Below are 20402 nucleotides of genomic sequence, written 5' to 3' on the forward strand. Positions count from 1 at the left end.
AAAAGATTATTTTTAATATGAATGCAACAACATGCGAGATAAATGACTTTTTCATATAGATTTAACCCTGAATATTAAGTTTTAAAAGCAATAATAATTCAAGCTTAATTATTTTTGTCTCATTTAAGTTGTATCTTATAACCCTACCTTTAAAATGATCCCCTACTCTAAAACCAGAACCTTATTAACTCTCACAAAAGAAACTAAACTCATACCATAATTATTCTTTTATTGCTAATCTTACCTACATTTTTTTTGTAAGTCGTAAACTACATAAGCTAAAGTAATAACATTGCAAAATGTAATTTAAATTAATTTTTAAAAATCCTCAGATGCAAAACAATTGATATATTTTCAATCCAAGCCTACATAAATTTAATGCATATTTATTTCATATCTAAGGACTTTGAGAAATTAATGAATTATATATGCAATGTTTTTTTCCCATTGCTACAAAAGTATTAATGAAAATAACACTATTATTTTTTTTTTGCGAAATATATAAGGTTATAAAATTAGAACATGAGCCTCCTCTAAAACAATACAACTCTTGCTACATTTAAAAAAAAATGTTTATTTTGGTTGTAAGGTAGAGTGCTAAGGTAGAGTGCTAACTGCTAACCCAAAAGTTCTGAGTTCAGATCCCTGGCTCAAGTGTACAATGTCCACCAAGCTCTAATGGGTACCTGAGTCACTTTTGGGAATAAAAGGCAGATGGCCTTCATATGTAAAGGCTACCAAAACAGGTGCTCTCTACTTCACCTGCCCCATAGACTATAAGATTTGAAACGGTACTTTACTTGTGTGTGTGGGGAGGGGGGGGGAAGAGAAGTGTTGCAACACGAAACAATTATTTAGAGGTTTTGTGGCCTATCGTGATGTCATGTATTGCTACACAATCTGATAGGAGGTGGGTAAAAAGTGAGCATGATATTACTCCCCTCCCTTTATTTAACCTATTTGTGATGTCATGTATTGCTACACATTCTGATAGGAGGTGGGTAAAAAGTGAGCATGATATTACTCCCCTCCCTTTATTTAACCTATTTGTGATGTCATGTATTGCTACACAATCTGATAGGAGGTGGGTAAAAAGTGAGCATGACATTACTCCCCTCCCTTTATTTAACCCAACATCATTATCCCCTGATCAATTGCCCCATGACAATTACACACGGGTAAGGGTTATGGTAGGGTTAAGGATAGGATGTTATAAATAGGGATAGGATGAAGGTTTTGTATAAGGTTAGGAACAGGGTTAAGGTTAGGAGATAGCTATGGTGAAAGACAGGGACAGGTATTGGTATAATATGTATTGTGCAGTGGGTTAATTACACAGGGTGGTAAATGACAGAAGCTGATTTATCTGGGTGCTTATGACCATTTAAGGGCGAGGGGAGTGTAGCTTCCTAGGTAAACAATATAGCATTTCACTTAAAATTTAGGTTTAATTTTAGTTTATTTATGATATTCTTTAGACTTTTTTTTCCATCTGCAGTGAACCTAAAATGGAATTATTTTGTAAATTTGTCTTGAGTATGACAGAGAATATAAAGACATTAATCACAGTTCACCAAGATTATGCTAAAAAACAAATTGGGCGTGAGTATTTTAACAGCATTTTTGCTATATTTAACATTTCTAGTATTTCAAATTATGTCTGAATCTTTCTACTGATTGGTTATATTTTTAATTTTAATAAAGTACAAGAATTTTAGTTGTTAGGTTTCATTTCCTTAGCCGTTGTTTTTCCTGTTACATTTAAAATTTTAGCTTTCAAAAGAGAATATGGCAGAATTGGTGCTTCTTATAAACAACTGGCACAAACTTTTAACATGGATACAAATCCTGGTAAGTTCTTACAACATTCCAACATTTAGTTACCATCTGGCAAGGTTTACTCTAATTGCTCATGTGCTAGCTGAACGTAAGATAAGAACCTTATGTACCGAACTTGTTAACTAATAACAAGATCAATAAATTACATGGGTAGTTACTAAGAGTTTTAAAGCGATTTGTTTATTACATGCAGTCTTCTTAACAGCTGCCTAAGTTTTTTCAATATAATCAAACCAGCTTCTAGAAATCTGACTGCTGCTATTGATTACACTGGAGATGCCTTTAATGATATTGGAGAAATGTTTGCAAAACAGGTAATGTAGTTGCAATTAAAGGTTCTAAGGCTAACATTTAATTCCAAAACTTTGTAGAGCTTTATTATTGACAAAAGTTATAATAACTCAAGAAGTTTGCTATGTGTATTTATATCAAAGATCTTTGCACTATTGCAGCCTCCCCGGGATGCCTATCCTTTGATTGAATCTTTTTATGAATATAAAGGATTGTTACAAACCTACCCTGATGCTTTGAAAGTCCACGAGGTATTTATTTGATTTACTTTGTGCTAGTACATTGGTGACTAACCTAGTACAATTTATAGCTTTTTACCATTAACTTTGATTCCTCTTCATAGACAACTCCAACATCCTGGATGAGACATTCTGATTTATACAACTCAGCAAAACTTACCTCCTTAATAGAGTTTACTTTGGGATTTAGTAATGTCACAAACTAGACCCCTGACAAATTGTATGGGAGCCCTATATTTATATTTATGTATATATATATATATATATATATATATATATATATATATATATATATATATATATATATACATTTTTATGTTTTATTAATTTACTTTTTAGTATTTAGGAAATATAAAAATATATCAGTAACTGGATAAATAACCATTAAACAAACACATATTCCCACTCCAAACATAATGTCTATATACTTTTATAGAAATGACTCCATTATGACTTTAAGTTATAAGAAGCAAATGACATGAACACCAACTCACCTGATTAATCATTGTGATCTAGTTATTTACCTTTGTTATTGTACATTGTAACCTTCAAATTAATTTGATTGACCAATCAGTTTTTGCACAGTGTGAAAGAAAATGCTACAGCACAAGATTAAAAATGTTGTCACATAAACCAACCCCAAAATAAACATCTAACAACTAACAGTGCCGTTATAAAAATGTTGTAAAATGTGTTGTCCTTTGACAGTTGTGCAGAGCATGCAGTATTTTGTTGTATATTTTTGTAAGGGAGCAATAGGAAAAGCTAAGGAGTGCCTAAAATTACAAGAGGAAGGTAAAATGCAAGAGACTGAGGTACAAAGTGTCTTGAGTCGTGCAGACACAATATCATACGGGACACTGGCTGAGATGAATCATTTTCAACATGAGAGGGTTATTGATTACAAGTCTATGATGCAGAGTTACCTGAAGGAACAAATTGATTTTTATAAAAAGGTATGCTTAAACACCTTGCCAATCATTTGTTAAACACCTCAAGAATAAACTTAAATCATTTGTTAAACACCTTGCCAATCAGATGTTAAACACCTTGCCAATCAGTTGTTAAACACCTTGCCAATCAGATGTTAAACACCTTGCCAATCAGTTGTTAAACACCTTGCCAATCAGTTGTTAAACAACTTGCCAATCATTTGTTAAACACCTTGCCAATCAGTTGTTAAACACCTTGCCAATCAGTTGTTAAACACCTTGCCAATCAGTTGTTAAACACCTTGCCAATCAGTTGTTAAACACCTTGCCAATCAGTTGTTAAACACCTTGCCAATCAGTTGTTAAACACCTTGCCAATCAGATGTTAAACACCTTGCCAATCAGTTGTTAAACACCTTGCCAATCAGTTGTTAAACACCTTGCCAATCAGATGTTAAACACCTTGCCAATCAGTTGTTAAACACCTTGCCATCTACAATGTTGTGGTCACAAGCAAGGAAGATGACATTTTATTTTTGAGATAACAAGGCAGACAATTACAGGAAATTTAAAGAAGAGACTAGCAGATTTTCAACCCCATCCTTAAAATAATATAAAACTGATGAACCAATTTTAACAATTTAAAAAAAAAATTTTTTTGGAAATACAAAAAGTAACTATGTAAAGTCTCCCACCTTCCAACATTGCTTATGGCCAATAGTAACTGTAAAGTTTCCCACTTGTGTAAAATTCTACTGATAGACTCAGTCAGCAATGCTTTTCTTTTGTGTGTATGTCTTCTACAATTTATTTTCTAAGACTTATAAATCATGAAAGTAAAATTCAAACACATTTTTGGGTAAAATATTTTTAAAATATCAGCAATTTCATTACATAATTTATTAGGCCTATTATTTTATTTGACCAAATTATTTTTTATCAAATTACAAAATTTGCACTTATTTTTAAATACAAGAAGTGCAGAAACTAAAACTTATTGCTTATTATTATAATATCTCTATGTATTGAAAAGAGTTTTTTTTTGGAGAGTTTTCCTAGATAGTAAGTCAAATATTGACCATAATTTCAGTATTTTTGGTTTTTGAAGGAAAGCTTAAAGCATTTAACTGCATTTAACAGCATTTCCAGCAAAGAAACAATCACCATACTTTTTTAAAAAGCGCACTGTTCCTCTATCTCTCCATTATCATTTTTTGTAGACACTTTTTATAGTTTTATAACAAAAGTTATTTTTTTCCAGTTAACTAGCAAGTTAGAAGATGCACTACATCGATATGATAATGCATAAAGGTAAACTTAAGTTAGAATTTTAATGTTTTAGTCAAAATATGTACATGAAACTGCTTCCATAATGGTTTATTTTTTAGCTATTCATCCATATATATATATATATATATATATATATATATATATATATATATATATATATATATATATATATATATATATATATAATATATATATAATATGTATATGTAGGTATATATTTATTACACACATATATTTACATATATGTAGATATTCGTTAGATGTTCATATTATTATTGTTATTATTAACTACATATGCTTTATCACAAAAAATGATATGATGCAGATTAACAGTGATCAAACACACCATTTTCATGTTATTCATAAACTGATACTTATGTTATTGAATTAGGATGTTTTCTAAACATGTTGATTTCATACCATTACCTATTATTTTAAAAATCCTTTTTATTCACCAACAGAATTCATAATGCCAGGATGATCCTTGTTACAAGAAAGTATTTAAATTAATATTCGTGTCACATCTAAACAAACACACATTGTTTTCTTTGTATGCTTTATAACATATTTGAGTTTCCAACCATCTTTACAGCACTAGTAGCTTGACACATTATTTACATTAGTTTTTGTTGTAAATTTTTATTTTATTTAGCAGTGCCCTTAGCACTTAAATATTTGCCATCAATGTATCTACTACAATAGTTTTTGTGATTTTTTTTTTGTTGAAAATATAGATGAGTCTCCATGTCATGTTTGATCCAGAACAGTTGCAATATTAATAGAAGTGATTTTTAGTATAAAAATTATTCTGTACGAGTGTCTAGGGTTTTGTGTTTTACTATCAAAGTTCTCATGCCCATAATGATTTATTCATCCACTATAACAAATGTAATTTCAAATGACGTACAATATAGAAAACTCTGTTAATAAACATTTTTTCCCTTTTGTATGAGATGTTTGTATTTCTCAGTAGAGCCTACTGCAATTCTGTAATCAAAATTGTTTACACTTGTTTTGTTAAAATAATGATTCGTCCCCATTGTTTGATTATCTACTTCACATAGTTGATAATCAAACATCTTCCACATTGACTTAATCTAAGGCACTTGTGCCCTAAAAACATTAGCCTTAAACAAGACTTGTTCATAACTTGAGCCTGCAGAAAACCCTCTTTAAACATTCTCCTCAGTTCTTGGACATTTGTTTTATAAATGGGAGTAAAAAAATTGAATGAAATTTTGTATTTTTACATTCTTTTCCTTATTTGGTGGTCAAATCCTATACTCTATTTTGGCCAATTGCTGATACAATTTTTTCTTTCAAGCTTTGTAGTTAATAAGAATTGATTAAAAAATTACTATATTCAATAAGAAAAGGCATCCATCTTGGTTAATGATCACCTGAACTGTCACATGTGTTTACCTAACCAGAGCTGAGAAGGATTTTAATGACTGCAGACTATTGTTGTTTAGAGTTCATTTATTACTAGCTACTGATCATGCTTTAAGTCTTAAGAAAATAGTTGTGATGACTACATAATTAAGAACAATTAGAAGGAAATAAGTGATTTTAAAGCTTAAATATTAACTTACTTTTAAATTTTTACAATTTTAAGATTCTAAAAAACCATTTAAAAAACCTTTAAATGTGCTGAAGCAAAAAAACAAAACTTTCCTTAATTAGCTGTAATATGTGAGTCAGAATATCTTCAAATTTTAGACATCAATAAGTATACTTTTAATCTAAAGAAAGAAACATTTGTTTTATTTACATGTCCATTTACAAGGTAATTTTAAAGGTTTTATAAATACATGTTTCAGTTGGCTGAACAGCACTCATACCTGCATACACCTCACTTAAAGTTTAAACTTTTTCCCCATTTCAGTCTGTCAGGTCATATTTTTTCGGACATGATTCATTTCTGCATTTTTGTTTGAAAAGATTTTTTAAGTGTATTTAATTCTGCATGTATAAAAAGAAATGTTACATTTTAACTTATGGAAGTAAAATTGGAATTACGTCAAAATGATTGTATTATGTGGTGTTTTTTTTTAAAATATAACCAACTTACTGTTAATCAGTTTCTTCCAGGCATCTCCAGGCTTTGCCACCCCCCCCCCCCCCCCCCCCCCCCCGAACAAAATGAAATTTATATAATTTATATAAAAAATATATACTTTTAACAGTGTCCGCCCCCCGAAAATTTCAAGTGCCCCCCCCCCCCCCCCCCCGGAGAAAAAAGTCTGGAAGAAACACTGCTGTTAATAATAGATGCTAATATATTTTAATAAGCAAGTTTCTTAAATGGATATTTGTGCCATCTCTTGTTAAATTTTAGTTTAAAGTTTAGCATAATTTGACCGAATATTGGCACTTATCATTACTGCCATAGCTCATAGTAGTCATAGTGGGTTTTCATGTCAGATTGCATTATTTAAATTATGAAGTAGTTTGTAATTGATCACATTCATCTTCTGTTAATAGTTTTCATAATAGCTTAGAGAAAGGAGTTTTATTTGTTTTGGATTTTTTTATGGTATGTCAGGCTGATATTTAAAATTCTGTCACCCTATTTGTAACACTTTGGCCTGTTTTTCACTTTTGTGAAATCTCTATTATGATTAAACAAATGGTTTTCATTTATTCCATTCATAACTTTGTCCATGTTTAATTGTTCTTTTAATAAGCCAGTTAAAACTATTGTATGTTGTACATTGAACCACATAATTGTGATAAACAATATTTTTTATCTAATTTTTTTTTACATACACAGTGGTGCCAGTGTTAATGAAATCATTGCAAGTCTGTGTTATTACAAATGTACTTAACAATACATCACCAATGTAAAACAACTCACATTTGTGCTAATATTCAGTGCCTTTTGATTTTGTAGCCAAACTGTATCTTGCATGTATGAATATTGCATGAGTCATTATTTTTTTTTGCACATCTCAATGAATGAGTTTAGATATATTGTATATATCATATTGGCCAAGTAAAAGTTACTTTGGGTTATTGCCTTAAAGAAAATAAAAACTATTGAAATCTTTTTAACTGTGTTCGTTAAAATCTGTGGAAGGTGTTCATCTGAAGAATCTTTGAATGTAGGAACTTAAAAATAAAGGTGTTAAGTTTAAAGGATCCACTAAGTCAAGAAATGGAAAGAAGTGAGAAGACCTGTTTCTATTCATGTTTTTTACTGTCAAAGTGCAAACCAGGCTTCTATTGAGTGCCTGAACATGGGCTGACAGAACAGATAATGGATAGGACTTTGTACTCAGCCTACACATTTTATAGAATGGAAAGTGTAGAATAAGCTCAATGTTCCATCGAGAATATTTCATCAATATTTCAACAAGCTTTTAAAAAATTTGTAATTGATAATTTTTTTATCTGTTGGCTGCTTTTTTCTGTCCTGTTACACTTTGCTGCAGACATTCTGTGAGCTGGCATGTTCACAACAGTAACACTGGCACTGCATGTAACAAAAAGTGTATGGACACGTGTCATGTGAAAGATTGTTGTTTAACAATATGGTACGGATTATAGTTTTTAGCATCTTTATCCAAACATTATGCAAAGCTAGGCAGTAAGCCTTATAAATTGAAATCCTTGAGTTTTATTACTCTACTCATTTAAATTTAAAAAACAGTAATGCAGCATGATACAGGCATTATAACAAAATAATGAATTGTGTTAAAGGCTTTGAGTGCAAGAAATGTTAATATTCTTAAGTAACACAATCAAAACGTATCTTTGATTCATTTCTATAAAGTTGTTTAATTATAATACTATTAAATTATAATTTATAAAAAATATTAATGTTGAGAAAATCTCAAAACATGGACGAGACGTAAAATTTAAAAGACCATATTTAGGCATATTTTTATAGGAAATAAGCATGTTAAAAAATTCATAAGCACATAATACAGTTTAAGCACATAAAATTAAACAGATACTGTAATAGTAATTATTTTCATCTTTTCAAGAAAAACCTCAGCACTTTTGGTGGGCAAGGCAGTCTCTGGTAGTAAAATAAATAGGAATAAAAATAATAATAACTTTATTTAATAACGGTAATAACAGTAGACTTTTTATCACATTGGCCTTTTTTTTTAAAAAAAACATTTTAATAAAAAAAAAAATTGAGTAGTAAAAAACATAGCATTTAAAATTTAGGAATAAAGAAATTATATCAGTAAAATATAGTAATATAATTATTACATAGTTATAATACATAATGGGATTGAATGAATAGATGAATGAGAAATGTTGCAATGAGTCAGTTTAGGGGGTCAAGAAATAGTCGTTTTTTAGTTTAGGAATAAATTTTAAAAAGTTATTAAATTATTAAGTTATTAATTAGAATAATGGATTGTGTATCATAATTTCAAGCCATTTAGTGAACAATAAGTAATAAAGTACTTAAGGAAATTGAAAGTGAGAAGTTATTTCTACATTTAAAACAAATATGAATCTTTTGTTCATATCACAAGGTGGCTTAAAAAAGGGACAACACTAGATTTTGCCCTTGCATAGAGGGGTTGAAAGGATAGGGATTTTTTCTTTGAGTCCAACCCTTTTTTACAACAAACTTTCTTGTATTTTATAACAGTAAGGGTTGGAATTATACTTACACTGCACTTGGGCTATAAAAATATAAAAGATTGAGATGGAACCACAGGTTGTCAGAGGTTACGCAAAAATTAAAAGTAATCTAATTATAAGTTCTTTAACTATGAACTTTCATCTATCTAACTTAAACAGTACTAAGTTATCATGTTCCTTTGGAAATAGATTAAAATACCACTTGCAATTACAGGAAATTGTTTGAAACTTGAAAGAACCTGTGAAATTTTTACCACCTAACTGAAACGGTACTTAAGTCATCAGCTTTTAAGAAACTGAAAGTCGATAAAGTATCACAAAATGCTCAGAAGTTAGTATATAACTACTAATTTGCTGTAACACTTACATGTGAAATTTAGTTAACCTAACTGAAATGGTTTCACATACACACAAACAAGCACAGACAACTAAGTTTTCTGACTCAAGTAGGTGTAAAACAGTTTGTTAGGGCTACAACAATATTTCCTCTATACTCAATGTATGAGAAAGTAAAAAGTCAATCCTGAGTTAAGTAATGCTTACATGACGCCATAATGCACAAACTGATTTAAGAAATAGAATATTCAATCAGTACTGAATGAAAAATCTTGAAAATACAATACATAAAGAATGTAATAGTTTTCAATCCTGATATAGACATTTAAAATATATGTAATTCAGATGTAGTAATTTTAAATACTTTAAATATCCTGAAGGTTTATATTTGGAAAGTGGTGTAGAATGTTGTAATGGTTTCTATTAGTTTCTTGTTTCAAGTTGAAGAGGATGGTTATATAAAAGACTATTAATCAATGTGAACTGTTACAAAAGATCTTTGGTAGAAACTTGGCACACCAGACAATATAGCTCTAGCAATGTAACACAAGAAGTCTAGTCTGCAACAACTTTAGGGAGTCAAAGCAATACTTGTGCTCCAGAGACCAGGTGATTAACAGAGTACAGAAAACTATTCAACAGCAGGCAGAATGTGGGGGTGATTGCTAAGGTTAGTTCCCCTGGTGAAGAGAGGCATCATGCATATTTCACCAGCACCTTTCTGTAATAGTTTAACACTTTAAAGTATCAAGTAAAAAATGTCTAACTTGAGACCAAGGGGAGTAACCTAGCCCTCCATGTACATGGACCACTGGCTTATACTATTGCTGTTATTACTTTTACTGTATAGGATGGTGCAACAGTTAATTTCAAAGTCTAATGTATGTATTGATCTGGCTTGTCCCTTTCACCCAGGTATTATTTAGTTTCCATGACTGTGAGGCAGAGAAAGGTGAAATGTGAGGCAGAGAAAGGTGAAAAGTGAGGCAGAGAAAGGTGAAATGTGAGGCAGAGAAAGGTGAAAAGTGAGGCAGAGAAAGGTGAAATGTGAGGCAGAGAAAGGTGAAATGTGAGGCAGAGAAAGGTGAAATGTGAGGCAGAGAAAGGTGGAATATGCTTTTGTGTTCCGTGGTAATCAAGACTGCTGGTTGATTAGCTGTAGGATTTTAACATTATTTTAACACACATTATCTTGTTTGGTAGTGTCAGCTTCTGATGTATATTGTATTCATGCATTCTGTATTGGACTGGTTGAGTTTGTTGTATTAAGTTGCCCACTATTCAACAATTCATGGTTAATCCCTTAGTTAACATTTGTTGACATCATCACTTCTTCAATGCATTCACACCATGACACTAGATTATAAATCTTAAATATAATCACTTTCATGAGCACCAATTTGAAAGACATTTGTTAAAAGAATATACAATCTTACAAAACAAAACAGACACCCTTTGACAAACTCTAGGTAGCAGATGCCATAACATCAGTCCTCACTGTGTATTTTCTGCCTTTTACCAGGAGTGATCCTTCATGTCTAACATCATGTTGAAAGATAAGTACAGAGCCTGGAGGACATTTTTAAGTGGTTTAATGAAATATTTTACAAAAAGCAGTGGACTTGTTAAAAATGTTTTGTTTGACAGTTTTTAAAACATAAAAAATAAAATCTTTTCTGTATGTTAGCTCAAGTATGGCAGCTCTGTAAAGTTGATAACTTGTTTTCAATAATTATTTTTTTGTTGATACTCAATTTCACACACTGAGGTTTTTTAATAACTTAAAATGAATAAATAATAATTCAGTTATTAAAAATTCTGTTAAAGCTATTGTCACCAATTGAATTCTCCTTTTTATCCATACATTACTCATTTCCCTCGGCATCCACATGGGGTGGGTGGGAGTCTGAATGAAGGGATGACAAATTGAAATAGGTGACACCCCCCTCCCCCCCAACATAATAAAATGCTTTCAGTTTTAAGCTACCCATATCTGGGTAGAAATCAAAGTAAGCTCACACAAACCAAGAGCCCCATTATGGTTCTAATATATTATTTCACATTGATTTGTTTAAAGAATCTTGAAATGATTTTTAACAATTGTTTAATAAAAGAACTAATAGCAAAATTGAAAATAGTAATCTGCAAACCTGTTTTTGGTACAACAGAAATTCGTTCATTGTTTATTCCTAAAAATGTTGTTGCACCACCTTCAAATCCCTGAAATGAATTTGAAACACAATTTTAAAAAAAGCTTTAACAACAAAACAATGACATTTTAAGATTTTTCAATATTCTAAGTGGCTGATTAATTAAAAAAATAATTAAAAATGAAAGCATACAATTGTTTTTTTGCATATCAACCTACATTCAAGTTACCATTTAGAAGTCCACTGTTCCCAATCACACATGGTTATTCTACATTTTAAAAGTGATATTCACTCATTGAGATTACACACTCAAATAAACCGGGAGTGATCTCCCCTAAACTTTCTCGAATATTCTTATATAACACTACGGAGGATAGCAACTCGGGATATAGATTGGACATGATTTTTAATCCATTTTTTAAATACTTTAACTTTTTAAAATAGAATAGAATCTGTGCCAAATAGTCTGTGTATAATAGTGCGGAATATTATTAGTATTTTATAAATTTAAATGCGTTTTTTGAGAAATCGGAAATAACGTAAATTACTACCTCCGGTCAACTGAAATTACTCAAAATTTGACAAAAAATCAGAGAGTTAAATTTTTTAATTAAATGTGAAATTTCATTTATCTATCTGAACCAGTACTCAAGTTAGTAGCTTTTAAAAAATGAAAGTAGAATAAGTGCCACTTCCGGTTACCGGAAATTGCTGAAAAGTTAATACGAAACTTCAAATTTGATATAATACTTATATATGAAATTTCATCAACCTAGCTGTACTATACTCAAGTTATCATGTTCACAGACACACAGACACACACACATGCGCAAATACACTCACAGACATATGGACAAGATTGCAAAACTATGTTTTTCCGACTCAGGGAGGTGTAAAACGTCGAGATACAATACTTAATCTATACTTCGTATACGAGAAAGTAATAAACCGGGAGTGATCTCCCCTAAACTTTCTCGAATATTCTTATATAAAATAACAGGGGATGGAAACTCGGGCTATAGACATGATTTTTAATCCATTTTAAATACTTAAAGTTTTAAAAATAGAATAAAATCTCGTAGACAAATTAATTGCACACCAAGTGAACGCAAATAAAAAAAGCGCATAATAGTGCGCAATATTATTAGTAGTTTTAAAATTTACATTAGTTTTTTGAGAAATCGGAAGTAGCGTAAATTACTACTTCCAGTCAACGGAAATTACTCAAAATTTAACAGAAGATAGAGAATTAGATCTTTTACTTACATGTGAAATTTCATTTATCTATCTGAAATAGTACTCAAGTTATAGGCTTTTAAAAAATTCAAAGTAGGAAAAGTACCACTTCCGGTTATCGGAAATCGCTCAAAAGTTGATACGGATCTACGATTTTGATAAAATACTTATATATGAAATTTCATCAACCTAGCTGTAACGGTACTCAAGTTATCGTGTTTACACACGGACAGACACACACACGGACAGACACACACACACACAGACATACGGACAAGATTGCAAAATTATGTTTTTCCGTATCAGTGAGGTGTAAAACGTCGAGATTTGTAAAAATCTCGATTTTTTTTTTTTTGCACGATTACAATACTTTCTCTATAATACGTATATACGAGAAAGTAAAAACACCACAGCACCAAGTAATTAGCTAAGCCAATGCCGCTGCTGAGTAAATCTGACTAATCGCCTTTTCCCTACCTATTGCATGTTCAACACTATTTTTTGCATGCTTTTTTTTGTGTTTATGTTAACATGTTAAAAAGCTTAAAAAAAGTTGCTAAACTGAAAAGTCTCGAGTTCGAACCCACTGCCAGATGAGGCTCGTTAGCTGGGGACAGCGACTCTTCTAGGAGAGACAACTCCAAAATCAAACAACTTCTGCTTTGTGGTTTGTTCTTGGTTGGACAAAGGCTATGGAAGCTAATCCAAAAAGAAAAGCAGGCTGAACTCGGAGTCAATGGCCTCAATGGCCCATAACCAGTTGTCACATATACTTAATTGTATTTGAGGGGATCCCTTTCAACACTAAAATTTAGAACGTAGAAGAAGAAGAAAGAACAACCTTTTAAACTGTATATGTTTGATTTCTGTATTATTTCAGACATTAAAGAAAACTCAGATTGAATCGCATTTTTACACTAAGCTGCGATGTGCAAATTAAGGGGGAGGCTTGTTTAATAACTTTGTCTTAACCCATTGAAAATAATTTTTGAGTTAAGGCTATATTTCTATTTATTTTCATTCCACTTTATAAAAAACTGATAGTTATTTGTACTCAGATACAATGTTTTTAAAAATCAATTTTCTTAAAACCCTTGACCTAGTTTGGCTATTTTTTTCCCCAATTTCTGTGATGAATGAAAACATTTAAATAGTTTTTGAAACATCAGCTACATCGAATCTTTAGTAAAGTCCAACAAAAATCAAACAGTCAAATTTTTATAACCATATTTATTTTAATAACATCATACATGATTTTAAAAATATTGAATGAGACTATCCTCGGTTAAGTCCATTGACCAAAAAGTGAAATTTACCAAAAACAAAATAGTTCTATCCCCAAATTTTGGTTGATTTCCAAACACAAAGTTAACTGCTTTTTAAAATTAGTTTTTCACAATTTTGAATACTTTTTTTTAAAAATGGCATTAAATCATAGAATTAACATCTTTTCTTATTAATTTAAAGAGAAAATTGTTCAAATAAGCAGACCTGCTAGATAAACCAACCTGATTTAAATACAATAATAAGGTGATGACACTAGCTTCACCATTATCCCGTACATAGGCTCCATCTAGATGCTCTTTAAAATAATGTCCAGGATCATACCGTAGAAATCGAAGTCTGAAATTTACACCAGCTGAATATTTACATGAACCATACATAATAATTTTTTAATTATTCTTACCGTAAAATAAATTCTTTTTTATTTTATTTTACAATAAAAAGTTTAAAATATCACAAAGAAATCAACATTTTAGGTCTAATTTCTTTTTTTACCTTTCATTAAGGCCCAAAATTTTTTTCCCTTCAAAATCATCAGGGAGAAATCCTTTGATTCTCTTCCACAACTCGGCAGCATATTCATAAGAATCTATAATACACCGTTTACTGTTTCGAATTTCTGACATCATTATTTGTCTGCTAGTCAATTATGAGATGTGTAAAAAATAAAAGAACTGTAATCACTTATATTAGAAAAAGTGGTATAACAAAATAGTGGTGAAATATTTTGACTTGTACCAAGATAAAAACAGAAGACAGATGCAAATCTAGTTGTCAAAAGAATGAGAAAATATTCCAACTTGCTGTCTTGTATAGATTTAAGGTAGGATGATTGTAAATATTTTAGACTGTGGTCTCAAAGTAGATTTTGATACTTTTCAAATCTGTTTCCCAGCACACCTAACCCCTACTCCTTCAAAAGCTTAAGAGTTAGAGAAGAACTAGCTTTGCTTTACACAAAAATATAAAACAACTTTTTTACCTTACTGAGAAAAATCTAATTTGTTGGAATGATACAAAATACAATTGTGTATTTTAGAATGAAACTCCCTTATATCTTAAAATTCATGTTTTTAAAAATTAATCAGCCATTCCATCCTACTTATTTACATTCATAATGTAAGCCTACTTTGTAACCACTAGAGTCCTTCCAGTTCAGTGCCTGCATAGAGGGAGAGGAGTTTGAAACATGTAACTTTAGTGCATATGTGTGATCTAATTACATTGCAGCAGCTACTAAAAGTCAGTACTTCTGCTGTGAGTAGGCCTTAGTGAATAATGAAATGAAAACAGAAATGGAGTTCATTCAAATTTTTTATTAAAGTCAATAACAAAATACTTAAACAATGAGTAACAAATTGTTTTAAAAACAAAAACATACCTTCCACCACCTATATTAAGTAAAGCCTCCTCGTAGCCAACCTCTTCTGATTTGGTAATAAAGTTTTTGCATTCCTAAAAAATAAAAGGAGTGAACACTAAAACTCGTTTCATGCTAAACCAATGTGGCTTATACATAAAACTTGAAAGTAAAAATGTAACTAAGTTTTTTCAACAAACTATTGACATCATATTTTAATTAAAATAGAAATCAGTGTCATTTGAGAATGAGCTTACACCAGAGGCGTATCCAGGTCTTTGTAGGGGGAGCGAAAAGAGCAAAAAACGCGCCAAATTTTTAACACGTTCTATATACGTGTATTATATATATATATATATATATATATATATATATATATATATATATATATATATATATATATATATATATATATATATATATGTATGTATATGTATATGTATATATATATATGTGTATATATATATATATATATATATATATATATATATATATATATATATATATATATATATATATATATATATATATATATATATATATATATATATAATATATATATAATTAAGCTGTAGGCCCTATGTAGTTACTTCGCTATGATGTAAAATTAATTGAAAGTAGCACTCTGGAGAAATAAGAAAAAACACACAATGTAGGCAGACAAAACAAAAATTGTATCAATCTAAACAAAAAAATATATATATACACACACTACAACCAAAAACAATGAACGTAACACAATCTGTTTTGTAATTCTTGTAAAAAAAATTTCTTACATAATAATTCCTGGGAAATTATTTAAGACAAGTGAAAAAGGGGAAATAATCACTATCTTAATATAAATATATATATATATTATAATGAAATTGTTATAACACTATTCATGTTTACATAATGTTTTTGTCTATAATCAGAATTTAATATATCCTCATCATAAATGCTAAAGTATTACAGCATAATGAAAGTTTTAAAATCAGAGTTGGTATAAAAGCATGCTTTTCAATATAATAGAAAAACATTCGGAATAACAGCGTACGTTTAACTAAACATCGGTCTTTTAGTTCAGATCATATATTTTAATTAACTACTGCTTCTTTGTGTTCTTTAAAGATAATTTTTTTAACATAGTGATAGGTATGGGTTAGATCACTGTATTGATCACACAACTTTTTACTGGTAATTGCAAAAACAATATTCACAGAGTTTTACGTTTAAAAAGCTAATTTTCTGGCGGCATGGTACTTTGGTACATCATTACCCGTTTTTCAACATGTACTTAACAGATCAGTTCGGGTTGGGTTGGGGGAGGGGGGGTTCAACTTCATTCACCACTGTCCGTTCACTTTAATTTAATATATCGTCATCATAAATGCTAAAGTCAACTTCATTTACCACTGTCCGGTCACTTTAGGTCAATTATCCAACCCGGTGTATACCTAGTTGTGACATTAATGTTGCTCTACACAATTGTGGTGGAGATGGGGGGGGGGGGGGGGGGGGAGATAACCAACTCTGAGTGAACATAGCGTCAGTTTTTAGATGACTGTTCTTAACATACATATATATTACACAAATATATAATACAGAAATAGATTTAAATAAGTAGCAGTGGTATTATGACAATATTTTTTTTTACAGAGGGGTCCATGGGGGAGGGGGGTTGTAACTGTTTCGTATAATTTGTAATCGTAATCACTATCGCCCAATCTGTAAGAATACCACTACTTCATCATGATGACGTCAAAATTTCCCCACCACTACGCAGTTTGCTCATAAGTAAATTTAAATAGAGGTGCCACATCAGTTGTATTTGTTTCTGTATTGTAATTTTTATTTTAATTAATCACACGATTCAAACTGTATATATAAAGTAATTATGTATAACATTTTCTAATTCAATTATTCGTAAACAAATACATTATGCAGTTGCCTTAAACTTAACACCCCCTCTTGCCAAGTGGTACTACCCGTAGAGGTTTTTTAAACATTGCAATGCATCGTAATGGTTATTTTTAGAATGGTAAACTGATGCAGCTGTTAATACGTGTTGTAAACGTAGACACTACTAAACTAGTACAATAATGCTTAATTGCTGCATGAAAAGAAATCTTGTGATTTACATAGATGTGCCGACCAAAAATTTGTTAACAAATATCATTGTTTAAAACTTTGAGTTTAAAAAGTTTCCAAAAAGGCGCCACTTGGCTGAAAATGGCCAGAGGGGGAGCGGCAGCTCCCCCTGCTCCCCCCTGCGTATGCTACAGGCTTACACTTTAACTTTAATGATAAAGGCTATGAATTTTTTTTATTTACTTTTAACAGTTTTTATGCTAGATCTATATCATGTTTGAAATGTAAACTTTGGATTTTTAATCAGGACTAATATTAACTTTTTGCTATATTTTTCAGGTAAATAATTTGAATAATTGCATTTAAAAGTTTATTGATTTTAAAAGTCTTGATTGATTCTATTATGAAACCCAAAAATATTAAGTTTATAATATGCTGTGCCACACTCTCTCCACAATCAACTTGTTTAAATGTTTCTGAAGCTATTAAATTAAGTTTTTTTATCATATTTGAATTTGGTAACAATAATTTTTAATTTTCTAAATTACATAAACCTACCTATTGTTTTTACAAAGGAATTTAGGTAGTTCTAAATTTAAAGATATTGTAAGACCCTGACTTTTTAGTAAAAATATATAACTAGGGATTCAAACATAGAATATATTTTATGGAGGCCAAATATATTATTATTAGTGTTAATATCAAATATTAGGCTATAGAATAGATTATGCATGTATGTTTTAACTAGATCTAGAATACTTAATTCAAAATCAGTAGTAAGTGTATTATAATAAAAGGCCAATTTACTTCTTCTGTCATGACATTATGAAGCAGAAATGCCAATTTTGTTCTGTATCCGTTTGGTAGGTCAATTTCTTCCTTGACTATAGGAGGTGGACATGGCTGAGCAGAATTCATTAGGCCCAAGGTCTAGATCTGAAATATAGAATTTATTAGAATCTAGAGATCTATAGCTACAGCATAGTATAGGCGGCATTACTAACTATAAGTGGCAGCGGTGCTGCTAGGTCGGATGTCAGCGGGTGCGGCATTTTGTGGTGTCACCTGCTACCCTCACCAAGAAACAAAGTTTATATATATATATATATATATATATATATATATATATATATATATATATATATATATATATCAATGAATATAAATAAATAAATAAATACATGTATTAGCTTTAATAATAATAATACAGTTAATAATACAGTTGGATGGATGTAGCATTGTTTTCTCTACAATCTATAATTAGCACATTTAGTCATGGTGTCGTCGTTGTAATAATTGTTGATTTGAGCTTAAGTTTAATTAATTATCAATGGAACTGGCAAAAATGCCTTTTTCTTTTGTACATTTTGCCTTATTTTGCCATGGTGTCACCCCCCTAAATGGTGTCACTGCACCCACCCTCCATGAGCCTCTGATTAGTTACTAGATCTAGATCTAGTTGGTAGATCTTGTACTACTATAGTTGGCACAAAAGAGCACATAGAGAAAAATTTGAGGGGGGGGGGGGGGTGGTGCAAATCGAAAGTTTGAGGGGGGGGGGGTGCAAATCGAAAATTTGAAAGTTTGGGAAGGGTCGCTACGCCTCTGGGGGGTTGACACCATTAAGTGCCGCACCGGGTGACGCCCGACCTCGCTACGCCACTGGTCGAGATTACAATACTACTGGATCAGTGATTCTAGTCCAGATCTATACTACTAACAACAACCCAACACAACTATTTTATGGAAGAGTCTAGATTCTAGAATCTAGTCTAGATCTAATCTAGATCTATTATTATCGGCCGGCGATTTATCGGACACCGGTGGTATCTTAGTTAGTAGTTAGGCTAGGCCGCTATAGTTTTAAGTATATTATGATCCCACTAATAAAGTTACTAAAAACATTTAACATAACTATAACAGATCTAATATAGATCAACAATCTTTTATTATTAATTATTATCTATTGTAATATTACAGTGACTTACAGTGTAGTGTAATCAACCTGTTATGTTAATAACTGCACGACAGGGTCAGGGTGAAACGTATAAACCCCGGGTCAACATGACTTCTGTTTAGATTTTGGAATCAAATTTAAAGTAGCCGTAAAAATAAAAAAAATACATTTTAAAAAGCCTGAAAATAATTTAGAAATTTAATATAATTTTTTTTTACTTTCTCGTAGATCTAGATCAAGACTATATACGAAGTATAGAGAAAGTATTGTAATCGTGCACAAAAATAACATGAAATTTTGACAGTTTTCACCGTTTTACTCCTCAGTCCTTCTACACATCCGGAGTATAGAGGACTTATTTTAATCAGGCAAAAAATATAAATACAAATGGTTCCCAGAAAGAACCGCAACGGAAAAAAAGTGCACACAGAAAAAAGCGCAACGGAAAAAAGCGCACACGGAAAAAAGCGCAAAGATAAATAAACCGGGAGTGATCTCCCCTAAACTTTCTCGAATATTCTTATATAAAATAACAGGGGATGGGAACTCGGGCTATAGACATGATTTTTAATCCATTTTAAATACTTAAAGTTTTAAAAATAGAATAAAATCTCGTAGACAAATTAATTGCACACCAAGTGAACGCGAAATAAAAAAGCGCATAATAGTGCGCAATATTATTATTACTTTAAAAATTTACATTAGTTTTTTGAGAAATCGGAAGTAGCGTAAATTACTACTTCCGGTCAACGGAAATTACTCAAAATTTAACAGAAGGTAGAGAATTAGATCTTTTACTTACATGTGAAA

General features: G+C 30.8%; 2 protein-coding genes across 4 annotated transcripts in view; one reads left to right on the forward strand and one right to left on the reverse strand.

The window, feature by feature from the left end:
* Window positions 1–6706, forward strand: part of LOC131948861 (sorting nexin lst-4) — a 30233-nt gene extending 23527 nt beyond the window's left edge. The window contains exons 11-17 of one of the 2 annotated variants that reach the window (XM_059310563.1): window positions 1499–1602; window positions 1774–1851; window positions 2077–2153; window positions 2292–2381; window positions 3119–3325; window positions 4563–4612; window positions 5047–6706. In XM_059310563.1, coding sequence (XP_059166546.1) covers window positions 1499–1602; window positions 1774–1851; window positions 2077–2153; window positions 2292–2381; window positions 3119–3325; window positions 4563–4610 — 604 coding nt within the window. In that variant the 3' untranslated portion in view covers window positions 4611–4612; window positions 5047–6706. The remainder of the gene's footprint in view (window positions 1–1498; window positions 1603–1773; window positions 1852–2076; window positions 2154–2291; window positions 2382–3118; window positions 3326–4562; window positions 4613–5046) is intronic. The other variant, XM_059310564.1, reaches the window with a different exon arrangement.
* Window positions 6707–9162: 2456 nt separating this feature from the next.
* Window positions 9163–19698, reverse strand: LOC131948863 (uncharacterized). Of its 2 annotated transcripts, none has more exons than XM_059310565.1 (7): window positions 19624–19698; window positions 18443–18571; window positions 15587–15660; window positions 14701–14844; window positions 14430–14544; window positions 11686–11755; window positions 9163–11104 (listed from the first exon to the last, which is right to left on the reverse strand). In XM_059310565.1, exons 2-7 carry the CDS (start codon window positions 18551–18553, stop codon window positions 11001–11003), a joined length of 618 nt encoding a protein of 205 aa, XP_059166548.1. In that variant the 5' UTR covers window positions 18554–18571; window positions 19624–19698; the 3' UTR covers window positions 9163–11000. The 2 variants fall into 2 exon arrangements, with proteins under 2 accessions (XP_059166548.1, XP_059166549.1); XM_059310566.1 differs by having other exon boundaries at window positions 14701–14841; window positions 19624–19693.
* Between the last annotated feature and the right edge of the window lie 704 nt (window positions 19699–20402).

The sequence above is a fragment of the Physella acuta genome, unplaced genomic scaffold, assembly GCF_028476545.2.
Source record: "Physella acuta isolate Inbredline_101_S28 unplaced genomic scaffold, ASM2847654v3 ptg000662l, whole genome shotgun sequence".
Lineage (NCBI taxonomy): Eukaryota > Metazoa > Mollusca > Gastropoda > Physidae > Physella > Physella acuta.